The following is a 23,417-nucleotide window of genomic DNA, read 5'->3' as shown; positions in this document are numbered from 1 at the left end:
CAGAGATGGTGACTCCACCACCTCCCTGGGCAGCCCATTCCTATGTCTAATAACCCTTTCTGTAAAGAAATTCTTCCTAATGTCCAACCTGAACCTTCCCTGTCGAAGCTTGAGGCTGTGTCCTCTTGTCCTATCGCTAGTGCATGGATCGCAGTACCCAGCATGTGTATAACAAAAAGAATTCCAAAATATAATCCCACTTGAAAAAAAAGTAAGTGTATTTAAAACTGTACCAATGGGTGCTGTGTGTAGAGATGCAGTGCCTGAAGTTCCTTAAAGCTTTAGAAGTCCTAGCCAAATTCCGTTTGTAGGAAAGTGAATCTTCTTATGCAGAACATCAACCAAAGACAGTATTCACAGTTTTTACAGTCATGCAACTATTTTATTGCAATGATATTAGGAAAGTATGCATTTCAGCTAAAAACTTAGCCATACTTCTGTCCTTGCACATATGGATGTGATTAAACTACACTTTAAATGACTGATTGCACATAGTATCAGAGAGTAGATATATTTTATTGTGGATACCTTGAATTCTTCATACAATGAAAAGTCTTGTAACTAGTTTCTTTTTACTAACATAGAGTCATTTCACTTGAGCAATTTCATAATTTCTGGTCTCCCAGGCAGGTATGTATGACTTGTAAACAATCAAAAGGCTACATAGGCTAATGGAACTCTGCGTTAAATTCTCAACTGCAGTTGTTTGCTGGAATCTGTTCCTAATTTTTCAACAAGCTGGGAGCAAAAACATTCTCTTAAATGATAACGATGTATTAAAATGATGATGAATTTACAGGCCTTTCTCCCACCCTGACTTTTTTCTGGTGTTGTATTGGTTTTCCATTTCTGTTGAAATTGAATTGCTGTGTCAAGTCCTGTGGATTTCATTGAAATTACATTTTGGCAAAAAACTGGGGAAAGTGTTCTGACCCTGTAAAACCAAACCTTTTGATTGAACAGTTTGGAAATAAATGTATTTAATTTTGGAACTACTTTTTGGTTTTAGAGTATTTAAAAAGAAGTAATAAATTGCGTTTCTAGTTGAAAAGAGACACGGAAGATTTCAGATGCATTACAGTGAGGTGTTTTGACTCCTCACAGGTGAAAGTTACTTTGAGTTTCATTCAGGTGGAATTTTGAAATGTTTAGGTATTTGCCTAGCTTGAAGTAAAATAATTAAAAAACAAAACAAAAAAAAAACAAAAACCAAACCTTGATACCTTGGAATTCTTCAAAGTGTTACAGCACTTTCCATGAGACGTCCAGGTTCCAGCCTCTGCAGAAGTGGTGCAAGGCTGTAAAATAACTTTATGTTAGCAGATGAAGTAGAATTGAGCTAGGTACGTTGGCAGTGTTTTTCCAGCTTTCTGTAGCACGTTCTTTGGAAGTGCAGTGGTTAAATAGAACTAGCAAAATGAAAAAAAAGTCAATAGGTACTAGTATGTTCTTCTTTTCTTCTGCTAAATAAAATATTAATTGTATAAAAGCAATTATCACTAAGCATTTACATTTATATTTGCATCCATGATGAAAAACAAGTGGAGGTGTTAAGTCTTACAAAACAAAGTTGAGGATCAATAACTGATTTTAAAATGCATGGCTGCAAGCAATTGGAGGAAGAAATGCGTGTATATTTTGCATGCTTTAATTAGTTCACTGGTGCTTAAATATTTCACGTCATCTTTTTTTTCCCTGCAGCCCTATCATAAATTCATCAGTGTATTTAACAGATCAGCACATCAACTTCAGATGTTTGACACCAGCCAAGCAGTCTGAATCAATTAATCTGAAAGCCTCAAAAAGCATGGATCTGGGTAAGAAGGGGTGGGGTGACATATAGGTCAGCTTTTTAGCCTCAGCCCATCTGCACCATCTCTGTTTCTTGCTTTTGTTTCTTAAACACAAACATCAGGGAGTAAGTTCTGCAGAGGAACTGCAGTGATGGGGTCAATGGTCTGCCTCCTGTAGCATCTAATTGCGAGTACCCTTTTTATTGAAGCTGAAGAAAGGTTTATTTTTTTTCTTAAAGGCCATTCTATCCATTGTATTGAAATCTTAGCTGAGGAAAAGAGGGAGCTTTTGTAAAAACGAGCAGAAAGAATTGCTGTACAGGTTTTATATGTCTAAAAAATATAGCAAACCAGCAATAACAGAAGTAATTTTCGTATAGAATATAAATGATTGCAAAACTACACTGGACAAAGGCTAACTTTCCTAAGACAGGTTGTATATTTCTTCATTGACAATGACAAACATGGGCAATCAAAAGTGTTGCAGTAGATCTTTATAAGTGCTTGAAGAGTGGTAAGGTTATGGTTCTCTACCCATCAATGCTGTGCAGAAAATCTTGCAGGGTGGGTGAAGCAGAAACTAAATGGTACTGGGAAAGCATTTGCGGGTAGAAGATAGAAGTGTTATTGCAGTTGAAAACTGAGTCCTGTTTTAATGAGAGTTCAAAGAAAATTTGCAAAGTTCTTAAGCCTCAAAGAAAACCAAATAAGCTTTTCTTTTTCCTTTTAATTCTTCTTTGTGGCACTCATTCGTTACCTGTTTTTTTCAAATTCAAGGGTTGATGGAGTAATTTTGAGACCTACCATTAGGATGTCTTTGTGTGTTTTGTTGGGTCAGATTTTGCACACGATTAATAGAAAATTATTAATTTCCTGTATAGTTTCAAGGTAGCTTTTTGGTGGCACTGATTTTTTTTTTTTTTTCCCTGAAATGCCCTAGATTGGTCTCAGGTTTTGTATTGTTGATTTTTATTGTCATATAGCAATATTTGATTGTAACATAAAATGTGTGTACTCCTCTAATGGAGTGTAAGGAAAGTTAAACAGTTATTAATGCATGATAAGAATGGATAAGAATCCATTTAGGGGAGTTCTTAAGGCAGAATTTTAAAGCTACTGCATGACCAGACCAGAAATTCGTCCGTTTGCAGTTCTGTTCCACCGTTCTGATGAAGAGTAATACATTAGATTTTTTTTAAGAATGGAAATACTTTTCAACAAAGGAATGAGTTTACAGACGAATCAAAAATATATATTGTATGTTGTCTACTAGAAAACATAATGTTCAATTTTACTGAGTCTTCTTTTAGAAACGTTTACTTAGAGCTCCTGCAGAAGTCACTAGAAGGAATGTTCACAAGCAGCAATATAAAATTAGGCAATGGGAGGGTGCTTGAGAGCATATTCAGAACTACCAGGTAACTTGTACTTCCTTTTCTCCTGGTCTATGTGCATTTATATTGTGAGATTCAAATCCATATAAGCAATATGCTCTTGACACCCAGAAACAATGCTTTGAGAATGTATGAGTCACTAAATCATAGTGGTTAAAAACTGAAAAAAAATTGGATGCAAAAAATAAAATAAAAATTGGTCACAAAGATGTCTCTTAAGATCTTTCAAAAATTGTTGCTCATAGAAGGTAGCTATTGAAAATGCCCCTTCTGCTATGAAAGTAAAAACCAAAAGGGATAATGATCAGTCTGATTGGGGGCACTAATGATTTATCGTTCTCATATATGGTGATGTGAAGGTAAATCTATTACCTGAGAAAGTTATATAAAGAACTGGAATGGCTGTGATAGAACTGCACCCATCTTATGTTATATAAATAACAATAGATGAAGTAAACTTGCTTGCACATAACTTGTCAAATAAAGAAACTGAGGAAGATGAATGCTAGGACCTTTTGCAGTCGTTCTCTAGCAAGCAGTGAAGTGCCATGTTCGACTTCCCACCTTTTGAAAGATTTTAGCAGAAGCTTCTGGCTGGAAAGTTAAAAGGGAAAGAAGCATGAAAATCTGAAGTCAAGTAACTGTGATATAAAATGCTTCTAACACAAATAAAATCCCAATAATTTGGTATATAAAACTGTGCTTCCAAATTGAACATTCACATAATGCACACTCCAGAATGGATTTTTGGGAAAGGAAAGTTATTTCCTAGTTTGTTTTTATATTTTGCTCATTACTTAACTGCGGTCATGACCCATAGTAACTTTTCATCCCACCATGCAGCTGTGTACCCATTACTGATTTCAGTGCATTGTTTGCCACAAAAAAAAAAAAAAAAAAAGGGAAGTACTGCTGCCTTCATCTTACAGACCCAGGTTGTGAGAAGGATTTGTTCAGCACCACAGAGGAACTCTGCAGCACATTTGGTAACAAAGAGGGGGTGTCCCCCATCTGAAAATGCTTCTATAACTGCTAGGACCTCTTTTTCCAGTAGTCATGGGGTGCTGCCACTTATTACTTTTCTTTTGTTCTCAAGTTCTGCCAATCCCTTCCAAAATAAATCTTAACGTGATGAACAGAAAAATCACAGAATTTGGAGTCCAGGAGGAGAGCTCTGAGACGTTACAAAATGTGACTTAGATGCAGTTTCTTTCTTTTCCAACCAAGTTGTCTCCGACAGGTGCCTCTGTAGATCTGGGAAGACATAACCAGCCTTTCAGATACAAGGTCCAGAAATCACGTGGGTGTCTCTAGACAGAATAACGTCACGAACTCAGCAGATGACAGAATTGGTGTAATACAGGGCATAAATGTGAAATCTGCACTGCTATTCACTTATGAAATATTCTACTTTACCTTGAAACGTGTATAATGCATCCATTGCCTAATTATAAGATTACAAAGGCATGGATTACATAATGGCATCATGATCAGAAGGGTCATCGAAGGCAGATAACAGGAACTTTTAAACAGGACAGACCTGAGAATCCGGATATTGCTATGGATTGTGAACCTTATGAGAAAATAGTAAATTCATTAAATTAGTGAGCTAATGAAATTGTATAGTAAGGGTCTTTCTGGCTTTGATGAGGGTTGATGTATACACAAGAAGCACATCTGTTAAGTAAAGACTAGTCTGTAATTACATAGCTTCACAATGGAAACCCATTTAATATTGATGTTTATCTTTTCAGTTTTATATATTTTAGGCCCAGAAACCTTTGAGGGCTTAATCTGTTTTCCAGTCATATCTATTTACAAAATAATGATTATTATAATTATGAATTAATATCCTCACGGAATAATATCAGAAAGTAAGGATGGGTGATCAAAAAGTGTTCAGGACTGCTAACATGTTGCATCAGTTTGTCATTGCCACTCTCCAGCGGAAATCTTGCAACGAAAGGAACTTGGCGCATGCAGCAAAAGCTGTAGGTTACTTGCCAGTAGGGCAGATATGGTTGAGTTTATTGACTCTTGGTGCATTTCTGTATTGTTGATCGGACAGCTGGACAGGAGCAGAGGGCGTGAACCACTGCCAGCTGGTTGTTTAGGCAGGGATTTATGCTGTTGTGCACTTGCCACGAGTCGTATGAACTGACACAAATCTTAACCGCTAAATTCTTGAATAGCGTGAATCCAAAAATAGCATTGTCTGGAGTTGGTGTGTTTGAAGAACTCAAGTTATTTCAAGATGAGTTAGTTTTTGCTTGAATCTACTTTAAAAAACAAAATAAAAATCAGTGGCATGTGTGAGTTACTGAGTTACTGTTGTAGAAATTTAATACAAAAAGGCAAGTATAGTCGTACTGTGATAATTTCTTTGATTTTGCAGGCATGTGTGTATGTTGCCTCATATGTATGGATGTCTTCACGCAAAGTGTATGGACGCAGGGTGACTGGTTCCCTGCTTTAGCTTCTGACATTTACACAGTGCTCAAAGGCTTCTCGAAAATTTACAGCTTCATTCAGAGTAATAGGGTACAGATCAGTTCCATATTAGCTATAAGTCCTAATGTTTTTCCCTGCTGCTGTGTTGAGGTAATGACAGCACTTTCTGGATCACTGGCGAAGTTCGTATCCTATGTCTTATGGCATACCTTTTCTTTGCCTTGTCTACTTTTATTTTGAACTGGTGGTGGTGACAACAAAGCACGGCCACCCCTTTCCTTCTGCTGATCATGGCACCTGACACGTCCACTCAGTTGCATAAATTCTTCTGTTATGGATGATGGTGTTTGAATATGTTAGCGAAGAAAAGATCCTCCTTATACTGTGATTTCAAGTATTTGTGCAGGGCCAACTGAAGTCTGACTTAGAGTGCGTGCCTGTACTGACCAAATTTAGACTGCATGCCAAGTTTGGACTTGTGCTTATAGCTTAGTGTTAAAAATAAGCAAAACTAATTCAGAAATGCTAGAAATAAATGTCATGTTGTCCCTTCCCACTTCAGTGGTACACTTTTTTTGAAACTTAATGGCAGATTGAAAATGAAGAAGAAATCAATGGCTTCTATACAAATCATTGGAAGGATGATTTTCCCTTTTCTCTAACAACCTTCTATACACCCACATTTTCCCATACATTACCACAGTTGTCTAGAGAAGAATTTTGATAATTCATCAGAATCCATTTTCAGTAGTGTTTTTCTTTCTTTTAGCTGTATTAAAAAGGTAATTTTGTGGAGAATGAATGGCAGTATGGATTTTTTTTTTTTTTTAATCTATTGGAAGGTAAAAATCAGTGTGCTCTAAGAAAAAGAAAGGAAATAAGTTGTTTTATTATTTATCTCCAACACCCTTATTTTCCATAAATCTTTATGCAGTGGAGTGATTTAGGCTATGCATAAGTGTACCGTAAAAAGTACAGCCATGGGAATTGTATTCAAACACATGAAAGTGTGGCTTGTTTTAACCTGAAGCAACATGAAATTGAATCATATGAGTATATAGCAGTTTTGTTGTGTATCAATTCAGGCAAAGTACTGCGTAGACTTATATTTGAGGATGTTGGTATAATAACCCATGACTGCTATCCCAAGTTACTGCTCATCTCCCTGTTCCTTTCCCCATCAAAAGCAAAAACCCATAGATCTTAACTGATTAAGCTCTACAGCCTGAAGAAATGGAAATGTCTTTTACTTGATTTTAAATGTGAGTGAAATATTATTCTCTAAAACATCATTAGACGTACTCAGAGTCCTTAACCTTAGGGTATATTTATTAAAGTTATCGGCCAACTTATGTGTTGAGGAATAATGAGCAATTGAATATGCAAGATGTAAGGTATGGAGTATTCTGCAAGGAAACCAATATTTAACTAAATGTTAATTTCTTTGTTAGTGAATTGCAGAATCACAGATTGGAGGGGACCTCAAAAGATCATCTAGTCCAATCCCCTGCCAGAGCAGGATTACCTAGATCATGTCGCACAGGAACGCGTCCAGGCGGGTTTTGAATGTCTCCAGAGAAGGAGACTCCACAACTTCTCTGGGCAGCCTGTTCCAGTGTTCAGTTACCCTCACTGTAAAGAAGTTTTTCCTCATATTTCTGTGGAACCTCCTGTGTTCCAGCTTGCACCCATTGCCCCTTGTCCTGTCAAGGGATGGCACTGAGAAGAGCCTGGCTCCATCCTCATGACACTCGCCCTTTACATATTTATAAACATTAATGAGGTCACCCCTCAGTCTCCTCTTCTCCAAGCTAAAGAGACCCAGCTCCCTCAGCCTCTCCTCATAAGGGAGATGTTCCACTCCCTTAATTATCTTCGTGGCTCTGCGCTGGACTCTCTCTAGCAGTTCCCTGTCCTTCTTGAACTGAGGGGCCCAGAACTGGACACAATATTCCAGATGTGGCCTCACCAGGGCAGAGCAGAGGGGGAGGAGAACCTCTCTTGACCTACTAACCACACCCCTTCTAATACACCCCAGGATGCCATTGACCTTCTTGGCCACAAGGGCACGTTGCTGGGGCATTCAATTATAGTTCATACTTTTAAAACACTTCAAAACAAAGAGCAACCAGTGTTTCACATCCAGAACAATGTGGAAAATGCAATCAAGATGCTACTAGCTATTCGCTACTTTGTGATTTGCTCTGAACCAGATTATTCTTATTCCGAGTGTAATTTTGGATATTGAAATAAATATCTCAAAACGTAACCAAATGAGGACCAGGCAGAGCTAATGGAGATTACTTTTCAAATTAAATAATGTTTTGATTCAGATACAATTAAAAGAATACATTTTGGGAGGTCCCTGGTGAGAGTTATGGTATTAGTGGGACAAAAAGTGGTTTGGTATTTTAAAGTCATTATTTTGTTGACCGTGTTGGATGTATGGAATACATTTGTTGCGTTGCTTTGGGTTGGAACCAACTTCAGAACTGCATTTGGGAGCCAGTTAAGTCATTGGAACATTAATGAGGAAATGGAGAAGATGGCTCAGAATTCTAACAGACTTTTCAATGTTACTGGCTTATAACTGTAATTTAACAACTCATCTCTTCAAGAGAAAGATTTCTCAAAAAACAAAAACGCTCTGGGTTTAGGAAAAACCGTATTGCTTATGACTGTGATTGTCATTGGGATCAAGGGCCAAGAGAGATTTAAAAATTATTCTAGCTTGTGTCATGAGTAACTTTCTAGTACTGTCAGATTAGATGTATATTTTCTGAGGCCACTCTTCAGAATAAATTTTTAGAAATGAACACAACATAGTTTTCTTAGTTTAAATGACTTTCAAATTTCTGTTTGTAAGATCTGTAAGTAGGGAATGAAACAAAATCATTTATTAAGTGATAGGGACACTGTGAATTGAATAGAAATGAGACTGAAATTAGGTTTATTCTGTATGAAAAGAAAGGCTTTTAACAAGGTCAATTCCATTACTCAGTTTTACAACAAATCTACATTGATGGAATTGAGGGGAAGGTGAGCTGTGGCATAGGGGCAGAAGTGGGCAGCAGGGAATATCAACTTTTTGGACTGGCTTGGTCAAGGAAGCTTGCTGTGGAGCAGACTGGGACATTGTATGAGCTGTGGCGGTGATAAGAGCTGAGAAAATGATAACATATGGTTGAGGTGGTAGTTTCTTATGCTGCTTTAGTGCAAGTTTGAAGTGAGTTGATCTGTTAATGCACTTAGATTATTAAAGTGTTAGGGGGAGAAAACAGCAATTAAGTTAATGTATAGCTACTATGAGAAAGAAAGTACAGATGATAATGAAGTAACTTTTAAGAGCACTTTGTTTTAAATCTGTTCCCTATCAATGTTTTCAGCCAGTGAACGACAGATTAGGAACTTGTGGTTTAACCCTAGGAGTTTGGAAGAAGTGTTAAGGACTTGCGGGGGAGTTGGGTCAGTTTTAGCCTGGTACAATTTCTCTGAAACAGAGGTGAGAGAGGATTAGAGAAGACAACAAAAGAGTAAAAGAAGCCATGATGATCTCAATTAGCAGTGTAACCTTCAAGAATGAGTAGTTGTTGTGCCACTAGAAGAAACTGAAGGAATTTATATTGTGCTGACTGGGAAATTGTAAAACAATGTTATTTTCTGCCAGGCGAAAACCTTCTATTTAAAGGTTAATGTGTCTGGTGGACAGCATCAACTGTACTGCTGGTTCTTCAACAACAAGTAGTAGTAATAGTGAATGCAAGCTTAGGCATTTTCATTCTCATGTGCTGACATGCAAGATGTATCCCTTGGGGACCTTCTCTGAATACAATTGAATTGAAGTATTAAATCAGTTCTAACACAATTGTTCTGAAAAATCTAATTAGAGAAAACCTTGTACAGGTGAGAAAAAGAATCCAGTATCTTGGTTTGGATGTGATTTATTCCTGTCTTTGAATGTGCTGAACCAGGGCATCCCGAATGTTGTGTTAGATGCCATTTTGGAAAAGGTTTACCTTTTTTACTGCATAAGTATAATTATCCTTGGCCCTTGTGCAAGCTTTTTTGCTAGTCTCGCTGCTTTTCAACATGGAAGTGAACAGAAATCTATCAGGGACTCATAATCCTTCAAGAATGAGTAGCTGGTGGATAACCAGCTCTTCCAGAATAGGAGAGATGGGGCCCTTATGTGAAGTTTCTCTGTCACTAGAGAGGGGAGGAGGGGGAATTATTGGAAGAAAATACTGTAAGACAGTGCAAATTTACCCTGCCTAATACACATTTTATTGCTCCTGTAGATTTTATTATAAAAGCCTGTGGTCTTTCTACACAGTACTACAGGGCAAACCTGGAACAGCAAGCAGCATTTTCTAAGTGATGGTGGTGAGCCAACATTTGACACAATTTCTCTGAGTGATTTATGCTGCTCCTAGATGGGGAAACGCTTCACCAAGAGAATAAAAATGGCAGGAGAATTATGTCATTGGTTCTGTCGTTGACTAAAATTAATTGATGATGCAGTGCCTTCATTATGATGTAAGAGCTGGGTAAGGATACAGTTCATCAGAAAAAAACGGTGGTCAATTTGTAGTTTTGCTTTATTTTCATATGTTTGTACCATAGAAACTGATGAATTCTAAAAAGCTCGGGAGTATCATTTGTGTATGTGGGAATACAGCCCTTGTTAATTGATTAACATGTAATAAGAAATATTATATTTGGCTCCCTATAGACTAATAAAGGTATCAGGAAATTTGTTTTCTAGGAGATTATTTGATGTTTCAGTCTCTCTTATTATTATTTCTCCTTAATTGTAATTTTAATCCTTGTTTGTGTCTTTTCTGAGTGCAGAACTGCAGCTGGTCTTCAAAGATACATGTCAGTTTGTCCAGAAGAAATACAAGTAACTTTGACACATTTAGAAGATTTTAAGTAGCTTTTAGTCAATGTGCAAAACTGATCCTTCAGAAAAGAGGCACTGAGTTGAGTAGTAGTACCCTGTATCTTGTGAATAGTAGTAACTCCTTGCTTTGGGGAAAAATAATACAATGGCACAGCGATTGAACTGGGCAAAAGGAGGGAAATTGGTTATTACAATTGGCAGCAGCATTTATTTGTGCTTCTCTAAACTGTAGTTGGGAAGTAGTTTGTTGACCTTTAAGTAAACCTGGACTGTATTTTGATACAAACTTGGAGGCAGTACAGAAGGCTTGTTGTGTACTAAACTGTTAAATCATGCAATTCAAATAAAATAGCTGCCTTGGTTATCTTGAGTAGGGCACAGAATGGCTATCGAAAGATTATGTGGAAGGGCATGGATGCACTGTTGCTGTGAACAATCCTACTTACTTCCTTAAAGCAAAACAGCACTCCACAATATTACCGTAGGAAATCCTAATACATCTGATTATTCATGGCATAGAGGGCTGGGGTTTTTTACCGTTTGTTGTGGTTGTTGGCATAGTTTAAACAAAAAAAAAAGTATCAGTTGTTTGCTATCAGCTGGAAAGATTTGTTTGTTTAGTAATATCCCATCTTTCATATTCTGTAGTCTTGCTAGTCCCATAAATGTCCACGTTTTTATTAAATAGCTGTAGAACTTCTGTCATTTTTATTTCAGCAATGGCTTTGTGTAGTGACAATGAATACCTAACTGGCTTCTGTGGTGAAAATGCGGTTCCTAAATTATAGATGTTACTTTAAAAGAGCTAGCGTGTTTTATACTGACAAACATTAATAACTCCATGAACCAACATCCCCTGGAGTTCCACGGACATTTCAAAATGTGAAGTATTTGTTTGATTTACAAGTTAAGGAGAAATGTCTTCTTGTTTGTGAATGTGTTTACTCCCTTGCATTGATCCTTCCCAGATTTTTGTTTGAGTTTTGTGTTTACAGTCCCCAAATTAGGTGGCTTCATTTTTTTGAAATGTTTTGCATTTAACAATTCTAGCTCAAGAATATATAGTATTTCTAGTGTCCTCATAAAAACAGTTACAGTTGAAATTTTGTTATAAAAGTTTTCCTGATATATTCCAGTCTGGCACTGCACATTCCCAAGTATGATCCTCCTGAGCTGAAATTTTTCATAGTTAGTTGCGATGTAATTACTTTTTGATGTTGCAATATAATCAAGACTATTTTTTTTTAGCTTGAGTTTTAAGAGTAGACAACATTTTTTCCCTTTTAAAATCTTTCAGGTGCCTGTCTGCAAAGATAGGTCATCACTAGTAGAATCTTAGAAAATAAATTTCCACCTAGCTCTTGCTTTTTTTAAAAGCCAAGGAAGACAGGCCAGGGAAATACTATTTTTGTCATAACTGAATGATTGCGTGAATTTTAAACATGGTGCAGAGCCGTGTTTTCAAATGCTATTTTGTAGAACAGGACATCTTATATACTTCCTAATTGAAATCTTCAGTTACAAAGTTTTCAACTGTGGCGTACAAACTATTTATGTCCTGTTAGCCTTTTCCTGCTTTTCTGTCGTCTTCTACTCGTTCCCAGAGGAAACGAGGAAAGGAATGGGGTTCTCATCCAGTGAACTTGTCTGTGCCACTCCTGTTCGGTCTAATGAAAGATGACCAGCCTAGAGGTTACTGCCTAAGCGTAATATCCCATGAAATGAAAATTACTCCATGGAGGGGCACGTGTATTTTGCTCAAACTTTGATATCAAACTTTAATTTTTGCACTTCCCAATTTTTGTGTGTGTGCTTAAACTCATAACACTAACCTTGTATTCTGGTAAGACTATTTTTCATTTTCTAATAATTTTATTCTTCCTTTTTTCCCTCCAGTATTAAAATCTAATTTTTGTGTGTGAAGCTGGTGTGTAAAGTATGATTAAGTTAAATGGATTTATCCCTTTTAATAATGTAAAACTTAGTTTCAGGCAAACCAAGTCATCAGCATAGTTTTAAAAAATTGCTGTAAACCTTGGTGTCTATTTTTTTACAGCTCCTATGTACTGTAACATAACCTACTCCAAGTAATTATCATATATTATAGAGGTTGTCATTAGTGACTGCTATAATTAAGGTTGCAAATCAGTTTCCACTATAATCCCTTGTTTTCACACCATCATAACTTGTCAAAACACTAACCTTTGGGACTAAAGTTTTCCACAGCTGTTCTGCTTAGAGCTAAATTTTTGGGGAGGGAGGAGGAAAAGGGGTTTGAACTATCCTTATAGCAAACCATTGTCCAGTCATTTTGTGTTACAGGATCAAACTGCATAGCAAGGAGGTAAATAGTTATTATTTCCAGGGACTAGGAAAACCTAGAAGAAAGGTTAAAGGACGAGCAGTACAGAAGTGCCTTCAATTTTGGTTGCACTTCTAATTTTGACTAGCCTCACTGCTATTTTGTTTTGCGGCATCTCTGCGTAACGCTGCAAACAGTATTAGTCTTAGTTTATTAGTATCTACGTCCCACAACAAAAGTGCACTATGTCAATTTTACTAATAATCAGATTACAAAGGTGGAGAAGAGATACAGTGGTCAGTTGTGGATTCATTATTCCAGTTGTGAATCCCAGTCCTGAATCTGATGCTGGTTTTTTGTGGGGGAAATCCTCTGTAAAAGTGAAATGGGGAGGCAGTATAAGAAAACATATTGTGATTATTTTCCTAGTAGTAGCTCCTAAATGTTAATAACTACTGCAGTGCTCTTTCCTGTGTTGAAAATAGCACATTCCTGTATTATTGCAGATAACTCTGTCTGTAAACTTTTTATGGTGACCACTATGCAAAGATTGTGTAAGTTCCCATTTATAGTATTTTTGGTATGACTTGTCAATTTATCTTATCATATAAAGAGATCACGTTTTAAGGCACAATATAAGGGAGTGCTTGGGCAGCCAGAGTTGAAGGATAAGCTTTCAACCCTAACATTCATTTCCTGTGCTTGTTTTATCATCCCTAACATTACATTAGCACCATTTCTTTGCATAGAATTCATTTTAAGAAATGGTGATTGGTTCTTCCCCTCAGCCCTCCAGGAGAGTATTTTAATTAGTTTCTTGAGATATATGATAATAAACTGAAGTACAGTTACTAAAGAAAAATTACAATTTTTGTTACATTCAGAAATTGCTCCTCCACTAGCCTAAACAGTTGCTACTGTAAACATCTGTCTTTATAAGGTGTTGTAAAATACTACAAAGGTATGATTTACAGATAAAACAAAATAAATCATAACATAGAAAAAATCATAAGCCTTCCAAAAGATCAGGTTTTGGGAGACCTCGTTGTCTGCAGAGGGTCCTGTGAGTCAGTGAGATGTCTTGCAGATGGGAAGGTTTCCACATCTGGATTCTTTTTACCAGTTGAGGTCTTTGATCTGAAAATGTTACAACTCTCCTATGCCCTGTGATTTGTCTGGCAAGATGACTTATTTACAAATGCAATTGCTCTTCTGACAACTCAGTTTTGAGTGTGCAAGCGCTGAGGTCCTGATCTGTAACCCACAAGGACTGCTGGTAGTCCTTTCATTAGTTCCAGTGGGCTTTGATTCAGATATTTGGAATTTGAAGAACCCCAGGTGGATTAGGTAAAAAAAGGCTTTTTACAAATAATTATAATTTAAAGATCTAGGATGCTGTGTGTCTGAAATAATTTGACAGTGTTTCAAAGGCTTGTGAATTTAAATAAGTTTCTGATCTTTGTGTCTTTTCTTTTATTCCTCCAGTGGCAGATGAAAGCAAAGTTGGTTTGTTGGCTGGACACAAATCGGGTAAGCTGTTCTCCTGTTTTGGAGGAAAAGTCAGCAACTTGAAAGTAGCGTGGGCAGTAAATGAAACCAGCTTACAGAAACTGTCATGACTGAACAAGTTACAAATTAAGGCTTTACTTTGTATGCACTGACTCCAAGTTGTACAATGACGAATTAGGGATTGTTCTTTGCCAGGCAGTGTATGTAGCAGAGTCATTTGCAGGAAGAGCTGTAAGTGGTTTCTTCAGTGCAGGTGGTGTAAACTGAAGAAGATGCCCTTTCAAATAAGGGCAAGTGCAATGTGTCTTGTGGAGTGTGGAGACTTAAACAATATACACTTTGAAAAATATAAATATTTCTTGGTTTTTCTCCTTGCCCTGAGTTCCACTTCCCTTACCAGGAATATTGAAGATAACACTGAAAAAATTCTACAGATTAAAGAAAAGAATGTCAAAGCTTTTCCTTTCATTGTGCTTGTGCAGTAGAAATAATTTATTATTTCTTGAACTTTTCAAGCCATAGTAAGAAAAAAAGAATTAGTCCATACTGCTGTCGTTACTGTACCTACTTATTAAATAAGTTCCACAAACCACACCATGGTACTGTACAACTTGCAGTCCTTGTATTATAAGAACTTTCAAGGAAATGTCACATAAGATTGTAATTTTTCACAAGCCACGGATAAGCTGACATAAAAACCCATAAACTTTATATAAAACTAAAGTTATTCAGCAATCTGTACTGATGTTAGAAAACCCTGAAGTTTCAGGCTGCCCCTTTGTAGCATGATTGCATGTTGCCTTTTTCCACTCCTTTGATAGAACTAAAAAGCTGAATTCATGTAAAGGAATGTCAGCTATGAGGTTCCTGATTGTTTATAGTATTCCTTCTCTGTGCAACTGAGTGACCTTCTTTAGTTCTCTGGTGTGGATTTTCCTTATCTGAAGACCTTGTCCTGAACTTAGTAGACAAATTCTTTTTAAATTTTTCTGGCATCTTTCCTAAGTCTGTGAACTTCTTGGATTCTCTTTCTGAATCAAGGGGTAGTTCATATGTCTTGTAACATTATCACTCCTGGGGAGAAAAAATTCTTTCAACTTTCTGTTTTGGGAATGTGAAAGCTTCAAAGAAATGGCCTTGTCAACTTGAAAAAGCTAGGGGTGTTGCCCTTGAGTTTTTTCCTGTGCAGAAAAATTACTACAAACATTGCAACGTCATGCAGTTTTCCAAAGATCAGTGGACTTCACTGCTGTCAAAGAATATTGGAAGGAAACCTGGTGAGATCATAACTCTTTGGCAATCTGTTGTTATAGGTACATTAAGCTTTATAATATCACTTTTAGCAGCATTTGATCTTTCTTCTGCACACTTCTTCAGATTCTTGAAAAGAGTGGCTTTGAAATTTTTTCTATTTGAAGACACTTACAAATTATATATGAAAATGTGGACCCATGCTTGCTGAACTTTGGCTTGTTTGCTTTACTTATCCTTCATAGACATCTTACATGTACCTAAGATCTTTTTTCCTAGACTAAAATCAGTGGTCAACAGATCACCTAAGGAACAGATACAAAGATGCTACAGGTTGTTTCTTTTTTTCTTCTTCAGAATAAAAGGAGATAGCTAGCTTTTGAGAAGGTTGGAGTGTAAGTGATTTTTCTTGGTTCTGTCCACTTTAAATACTGTTCAATTACTGTTGAAACGTGTTTCTCCCCTCTCTATGTTCCATTTCCTAACCCTTCATAAAGAGAAATCAAGCAGCAGTTTCAGTTTTTCCATTGTTCCATTTAAATATTTATTTGAAAGTTTTGTTCAAGAACATGGCATTTTTTTTCTCTGGTCCCTTTTTACTGTATGCTTTTTGGAATTATATATCATATATGCATCTTGCTGGCATTCAGTCACATCACAGAACACTTGTTTTAACATCGTTCATTGTGCTGCCTTCTTATAGGTACCTTTTTTAAGAACACACTAAGGGAGACATTGCAGCTGCTTGTGCTGGGAGTAAAACACCATTATTTCCTCATTACAGAACGAAGAGTTTCCATCCTATTCTAGACTTCAGGAAATCAAACATATTTCTCCACAGAATTAATTATCACCTACTAACAATCAATGCAATTATCCCTTCTGTCCTTCAACATGACTTGTTCTATGAAATACACAGTTGAGTAATTCTCTCTGGGGAAATATCCTTTCTATTCCTTCTGGGGCAGTGGCTCTTCAAGCATTTAGTCTCAGCTTTTGGTATAGCCACTGTATCTCTCGCATATTACATGTTACTGAGCAGCAGCAGGAGTTAGTAGTGTGTATTCATTTCAAAAAGCGTTATCACAGTTCTGCAGAAGACCAAGGCATTAGAAGGATCTGTAGCTGTAGCCCCATCTTTCTGTCTTTTTATATATTGCACCCACAAATGGCAGTTCCATTTCTTTTTTTTCTTAAAAAGTAGGTTTGATTTTTAGAAGCATGTCTGGACATGTCCTGAGCTTGTAAGTATGTTCTATGGGAAGATGGCTGGGGACTTGGAATACTGCAAGGGTATTTCACCCTCACAGAAACGCATCTGTGGATTGTGGTCCTCATAGCTGGCCCGTCCTTCATCCTGCTGGATGGAAAACTCCTGCGGTGCTTACAGGTGTTCTTAGTGTTGCAAATGTTTTCCACAGTACCATTGGCAAAAGCTGTGGCCTTTTGTATTGATGCAGCCTACTCGTCCCTTTCTGGAAAAAAACAGAGTTCAGAGTGTGTGTGTGTAAGGTGTCCCCTCTCTGCATCCTCTAAGGAGGATTTTGTCCTCTGTAAGCTTCTTGTATGCTCAGCAATGGCATTGTCCGCATTCCCTAAACTCAGTTCCGACAATGTGAATGAGAAGCAGACAAGTGGTGCCTGTGTTGTAAAGCAGAGAAGATCCCCGAAAATTCACGAAGATGAAAACCAGCAAGCTTTAGCTCAGTTGTTATGAACTCTTAGCTTTTTAGAAAAGTGATTCCAGGACAGCTAGCAGGATACCCTTCATAAAGAAGGGGAAGACTGTTGTACATTAAATATAACCTGATTTATATTAAATACTGAATTCAAGACTGAATTCTTTGCAACTATTCTTTTTTTCTGAAACTTTTTTTTTTGTGTGTTCTGATTTACTGCTTAGAACACTTTTAGTATGTATTGACTGTCTGCTGAGGTCTCTGCTGACACAGCTCTTTCAGATGATGCAGTGCTGGAGAAAAGCTGATGAGTCTTTCTTTATGAGCTCTGACATATTAATTAGCAAAATGGGCAAAAAAGCTTTCCTATTTTTATTTTAATGTCACTAGACCGTGCTTTTGGCTGGGGTTATGGTTCGAGACAGTTTTGAGACAAGATGAGTTGAAGATTTTATCTTCTTGCTGGCTGCTATATGAGGAACATGTGACTGGGCTATGGATTAGTACTGGCAAGATTGAATGATACAGGGGTAGCTCTGTTACCAAGCTGAATTTGAATTAATACTATATGGCAAGAGATAGGGTTAGGACCTGCATTGGAAAAGGCCCATTGAGATAGTTTGAAGGATGCTTCTGGTCAAGTTCTGTCCCTTACTGTTAATTTTACTGACAGCGTGGTTACCAGGTTATCGTTGAACCTGTGGGTGTGATTAGTGTTCTGGGAGAGAAGACTTGAAGACGTAAGTGTACAGCTAAATCCTGCAAGCTCAGGGCTTTGATGAGGTCTGAGTGCCGACACATCTGGTAGACCTCCAGTCTCTACTGCTTCATGTATGGGTAATTGAGTTGTGGTTAAATGGATTCAGATTGGGACTGGAGGTAGTTTGGAATAAGGTAGGTTAAAGGTCTTGGTGTATCTCTGCATCCCTTAATGCCAGGTTTTATTCTGCATTAAATAAATTTTGCTCAGGTTAAGGCTAGGATGACTATTAAGATTATGGTTTAGGACACAGGAGTGGTTGAAAAGTTAGGCTTATTGGTAGATTTTATATGACCCACTGGAATTAGGGTATGGAAAGTGCAACAGATTAAGCTTCACGTTACCTTCAGAAAAGGCTCTCTAGCCTATTGCAAAAGCCATGGTTACATTGGTAGGTGAAATAAGTCTATGAGATGCTAAGATTGCATCTATACAAGCGTAAGCTGAATGTCCCCTTTGGCTTTAAAGTTGAGTGGCACAGGATGATCCCTATCTGTGCTCTTAGCCTCTATTGTAAGATGGCTACAGGTTGCTTCTGGAAGCTGTGCCGGGTGTATCCTAACTCCTGAACCATTTCTAGGAAGCGTTTGTGAGAGCAGAAGAGCTGTTACAACACTTTTCTATTGTAGATGATTACATTCTAGTAAACTCATGTGTGCCCAGCCACTGCTAAATTTGCAAATACAACCATAACCTCTGATTTCAAGAACTCCGGGTTAGTTTTTTGCAGAGACAAAGTAGGGTCTGGTGCAGGGACAAAACAGGGTCTGGTGCAGGCAGAATCCCGTGTGTTAAAGTTTGTTCTGGTAAAAGATTGAATAATGGCTAGGCTGCAATTTGAGTTCGGAGTTGGAAGGGTAGACAAAACTGGAGAACTTTTTTTTTTTTTTTTTTTTTTAAATGGAGGAATCATGCAAATGTTGAGCTATTGGAACACCAGCAAAATCCAGTGGTTTATGCATGCTTATGTAGCACGAAAGGCTTGCTTTTAATCAAGGATTTTGTTGGGGTGTAATATTGTGGTTAGGAAGGACTACAGGAAGCTTAGCAGATGCTGCTAGGCTTGTTTGAGAATAAGACCAGTGCCATCATAGCAAGTTTGTCTTCTGTTTTGCTTTTGATTTGCAGGTAACACAATTATATCGAAGAGGTGCTTAGGAAAGTGGTGTTCTCCTCACCTCATGCCAGATCTCATAATTTTATTAAACAAGCCTTCTCACTGCTGTAGATGTCATTGAAGCTGAGTTTTTGTTGTTGTTACTACTATTATTATTATTATTATTATTATTATCATAATTATCATTATTATCATCAACTTTGATTATGATTCTCCAAGCGAAGTATTCCTTTGACCATATAGTTCCAAATAAATTGTTGTCATCTGAGAATCTGTATCGATTCATGCAGCCAAGAAGCAAAAAATAAGATTCCTTTTTCCTGCAGGTCACTAACAGAATTAATGTTTTCTTCTATACTTACGTTTGGTAAGGTCTAAAGTCAAAGATGTTACATTGAATCTATTATATTGTTGGGGTTTATAAGGATTTCTAGTCCAAAAGTTAAAATGCTTAGCTTTCATTGAATCTCTGCCTACTGTTGCTTTTTTTCTTCAAACACAGATTGTCTAGTTGAAACTATGATGACACATTAATTTACTTAGTACTCTATGCCAGTATGGCTCTACAACCCTTCTTTTAGTGGACTTTATTTTTAAGTTTTTTGGTTTGGGGTTTTTTTTTTTTTTTTTTTGGTAATGTGTATAGTGGTTTCCATGTTATAGATTGTTCTACCATCTACATTGGTTAGAGCTGGGAGTGGTGAGGGGGCTTGTTTAACGCTGCCTAGTTGCACAAGAACCAAAACTATGCTGTGACCAGGCCTATAGGACATGACAGCATGATATTGAACTGCGGGGATGCAAGATTTTTTTCATGTCTTAATGGCGAAAGTCTTGAAGTCTGTAGGAATAAATCCCGAGCCTCCAGCTTCCATGGGCTGACTCTTAAAAATTAGTGTCGAGAAAAATGCTCTTTTAATTTCATCTAGTATTTAGAGTGCTAAATATAAAGTATTAATGTTTAGTTGGAAAAACCTTCATTTGTCTGTTGGAACTTCATGTATTTTAACCTGTCAGAGACAGGAAAGTGCATTGAAACAAGATGAAAACAAAATTAGAACTCTTGTCAAGTTCTAATTTTTTTTTTTTTTTTTGAGCAAGAGAAGCTCAAACTGGACATTGCAGATATTGATTATTTTTAAAAGGCTATTAAAAATGGGACTGGTACAGCAATCTCTCTCTTTTTTTCTCACATACCCCCCCCCGACCAAACTGTATGTATTTCTGCATGAGAAGTTTGATTTTTCACTGACTCAGGAAAAGGAAGGCTGGGCACTTACCAGTTCCTGTGCTTCAAACAATTATTCTAAATTAACAGAACTTGCTGTATTGTTGAATTTGAGTGAAAAGCAGTTTGTTGGTCAAAATCTCTTCTGAATGCCAGGCTGGCAGTCTTTACAGTCCCCCTTGCCTGCCAGGCCTATGTGGCTGATAAACAGCTCTCACAGCTAACCTAGTTCGATGGTTCTCCTCTATGGAGGGAAACAAGCACTCATTTTTACTCTGAGAAGAATCATTTTATGCCCCCAGTAACTCACCAGCTGTAACTATTCCTTTGACAGCTTATTTTTAGTTGTTTTTGAAGACTTTATTAGCTGTGTGATGATGATTGTTGTGACCCCTTTTTTGTTAGGTCCTGAGAAAGTCATCTGTTGAGAAAAATCCCTCACTCGAGGGTGCAGTTTGATGTTACGATGGTCATCTAAAAGCTTGCTGCTGCCGAAAGAGGCAGTCTTAGTCACCATACCTCCTACCAGCAGCTGCCTGGTTCCCATTGCTTCTTTTATTCCAGTCCCACAGCTTAGCTAGTGAGTTGGTTGAGAGAGCTAAACCAGCCAAAAACTAAAACAAGGAAAAAGTGAATAGTGCTGGGCTTATCTCCTTGAACCACTTGTTTGAGAGAGACAAGCTTGCATGCCAGTAGAAGGGAAACTTGGCAAGTGGATGGACATGAGAACTGTGACTTTCAGAGGCAGCTGTCTATTACATCACCTTATCTGCCATGTCAAACCATATCCTTATTAAATTCAAATGCTAAACTTAGATTATTTTTTAAAATAAATATATATATTTTAAAGACTGTTTTACTTGCCATGGATAAAATTATTTTCCCAGTGGCAGGAGCAGGGAATAAAAAAAGGCAATAAACCTCTGCAAACTGGAGAAGAGCATCCCTGCTGTCTCATCCTTGAATTGCAAGAATCTTCTCTTAAACCACTTCAATTTTATGAATTCTTTGTGTTCTGTGACTGGCTCTTAGTGTGCATTGTATTAAGACATGGCAGAACAGTAGCCATTGATCTTTCTTTGAAATACAGTCATTAAAGTGAATAAATCTGATCTGCTGAGAACAATAACAAACTTGCAGGAGGAACCCTTTTCCCTCAGTGTTCTTATGTGAGACTTAAGATCTAGAGCAGAGCTTAACGTAGACCAACAGCAGCGCAGATGCAAATTCAAGGGTCTGTGATTGGAGTTTTATAACATAGCATAGTTGATTTAACGCTTTCCTGTCTGCTGAAGAGGATCCCGTGATAGCCTTGTATTCATAAACTCCTAGCCACATGTTTCTGCCCCCTTTCTTTCTATACCAGCATTATTATTCTTAAAATTCTGTGATGAACTGTGTGGGGAACTAACCTAGCAGAAAAAGTAATTCTGCAAAAAAAAAAAAAAATAGTATTCTTCTGGTTTAGCCAAGGGAGCAAGAAAAAGGAAGTTCAGGAGAAGAGAAGAATGATTTTCTAACTGACAGTTTTTGATCCCAAGATCAGCCTGAGCTGAAGGAAGTTGACTGGGGTGGAGGGAGTAGACAGACACATCTGAGGGAGAAAGCGTGGTTGAAAGAAGATTTGCAGATCTTCAGAGATGTCTTTGTGCTGAAAGGAAGGAAGTGGGGGAGCAAGTTTGAGTCCCTATTTCTTGTCCTGAAGACTAAACTGCAAGTGAGTTTCTGAGAGGTGTGTTTAATGGCCAGTGAAACTTCATTTTGTATATTTTTGACGGTGTGATGTTACTTGCTGTTAAAGGGCTATGGCTATATTTTAGTTTTGTTGGGGCTGCTACATTCTGGATATGGTCCTGTCCTAAGGAATGAGAGAAGATTGAGCAGTCCTGGGGAGCAGCTGAGTCTGATAAGCAGGGAGAAGCTTTCATAAGTGCCAGATGGAGTGAACAGGCAGCTCAGACAGAAAGGAGGACAATTTTCCTTAAGAACCACAGGAACTGTGTAGGATTTCTTTCAGTCCAGCTGATCACGGAGAGCTGCTGAACCAGAGAACAAATGACCGTGTAAAAGCATAAGTTGAGCAGAAGCTTTTATTTCACTGTCTCACCCAGCAAATGTGAATTTTCTGTAGTATGAAAGTGTAGTAAAACAACCCAGTTTCAACAGCAAAGCCCTTTCCATGTTCCCGCTTTAAGAACAGAAGTGCATGTACATCTACCTGGAAGTCCTGAGCAACTTTGACTTCTCTGTGAAGGAAGCTTGTTACCTTAAAGTGTACCACAGATAGATATTTCGATTTGACCCCCATGAAATGAAACTTAAAGAGTTCCTGCAGATAGAATTATACAGAATACTCCTGTGAATGCGTAGCAAGGGAAATGCCTGCTAAAGCTGCAACGTTAAGTTTATTAGAGCAAGATGCTGGAGAGTGATTCTGGGTGTCAGGAATGCCTCATTTTTACGTGTGGGTAAACTTGGAGTGGAAAGTTTTCATGGCAGTAATGATGGTCTTTTCTCAGAGGAGGAGTCCTGGTCTGGCAGATACCCAAACTGCAGTCTTCAAAAATAAACAATAGAGGTGAAAGATTTACTTTTCCATCACATCTCAGCAATATGGGAATTATGCATTACCCAGTATGAATTGTTGGCATCCAGGGATTGCAAACCCAACAGCCTTTTTCCCCGGGGAGTATTCTTTGCTCTAGGAGCAGAGAAAAGGGCAGGAACTTTGTTTAATGTCACCTGGGAAATTTCATGCTCAGCAGTTACCCAATGTTACAGCTCCCTTATGATACAGAAGTAGGAGAAGTGACTAGGAAGAAATAAAAATCTAACACGCAAGAATTTTTTCCAGCCAAGATACTCATACATTCATATTTCTTCTACCTCCTTTTTTTCCTCTTTAATTTCCTGAAGTGATTCTGGGCATATTGTTATACTAACTGAGGCCTGGGGCGAGGAGGTGGTGTGTTTTGATGTTCACACTTCATAGTTGCTGTTTCTCCCCCGGTCAGTATTGCTGAATATTGT

At 37.7% G+C, this 23,417-nt stretch overlaps 1 protein-coding gene across 5 annotated transcripts in view; it reads left to right on the top strand.

Moving 5' to 3' along the window:
* PARD3B (par-3 family cell polarity regulator beta) overlaps positions 1 to 23,417 on the top strand; it is a 429,076-nt gene that overhangs the window by 231,974 nt on the left and 173,685 nt on the right. For 4 of the 5 annotated variants that reach the window (XR_011048762.1, XM_068407693.1, XM_068407691.1 and 1 more), the window contains 2 exons: positions 1,702 to 1,817; positions 14,329 to 14,373. Coding sequence is in view for 4 of the 5 variants with exons in the window: in XM_068407693.1 (XP_068263794.1) it covers positions 1,702 to 1,817; positions 14,329 to 14,373 (161 nt within the window). In the remaining variant the exon portion in view is untranslated. The remainder of the gene's footprint in view (positions 1 to 1,701; positions 1,818 to 14,328; positions 14,374 to 23,417) is intronic. The other variant, XM_068407692.1, reaches the window with a different exon arrangement.

Source organism: Nyctibius grandis, chromosome 9 (genome assembly GCF_013368605.1).
Source record: "Nyctibius grandis isolate bNycGra1 chromosome 9, bNycGra1.pri, whole genome shotgun sequence".
In the NCBI taxonomy this organism is placed as follows: domain Eukaryota; kingdom Metazoa; phylum Chordata; class Aves; order Nyctibiiformes; family Nyctibiidae; genus Nyctibius; species Nyctibius grandis.
This window is presented reverse-complemented; position numbering and strand designations above follow the sequence as displayed.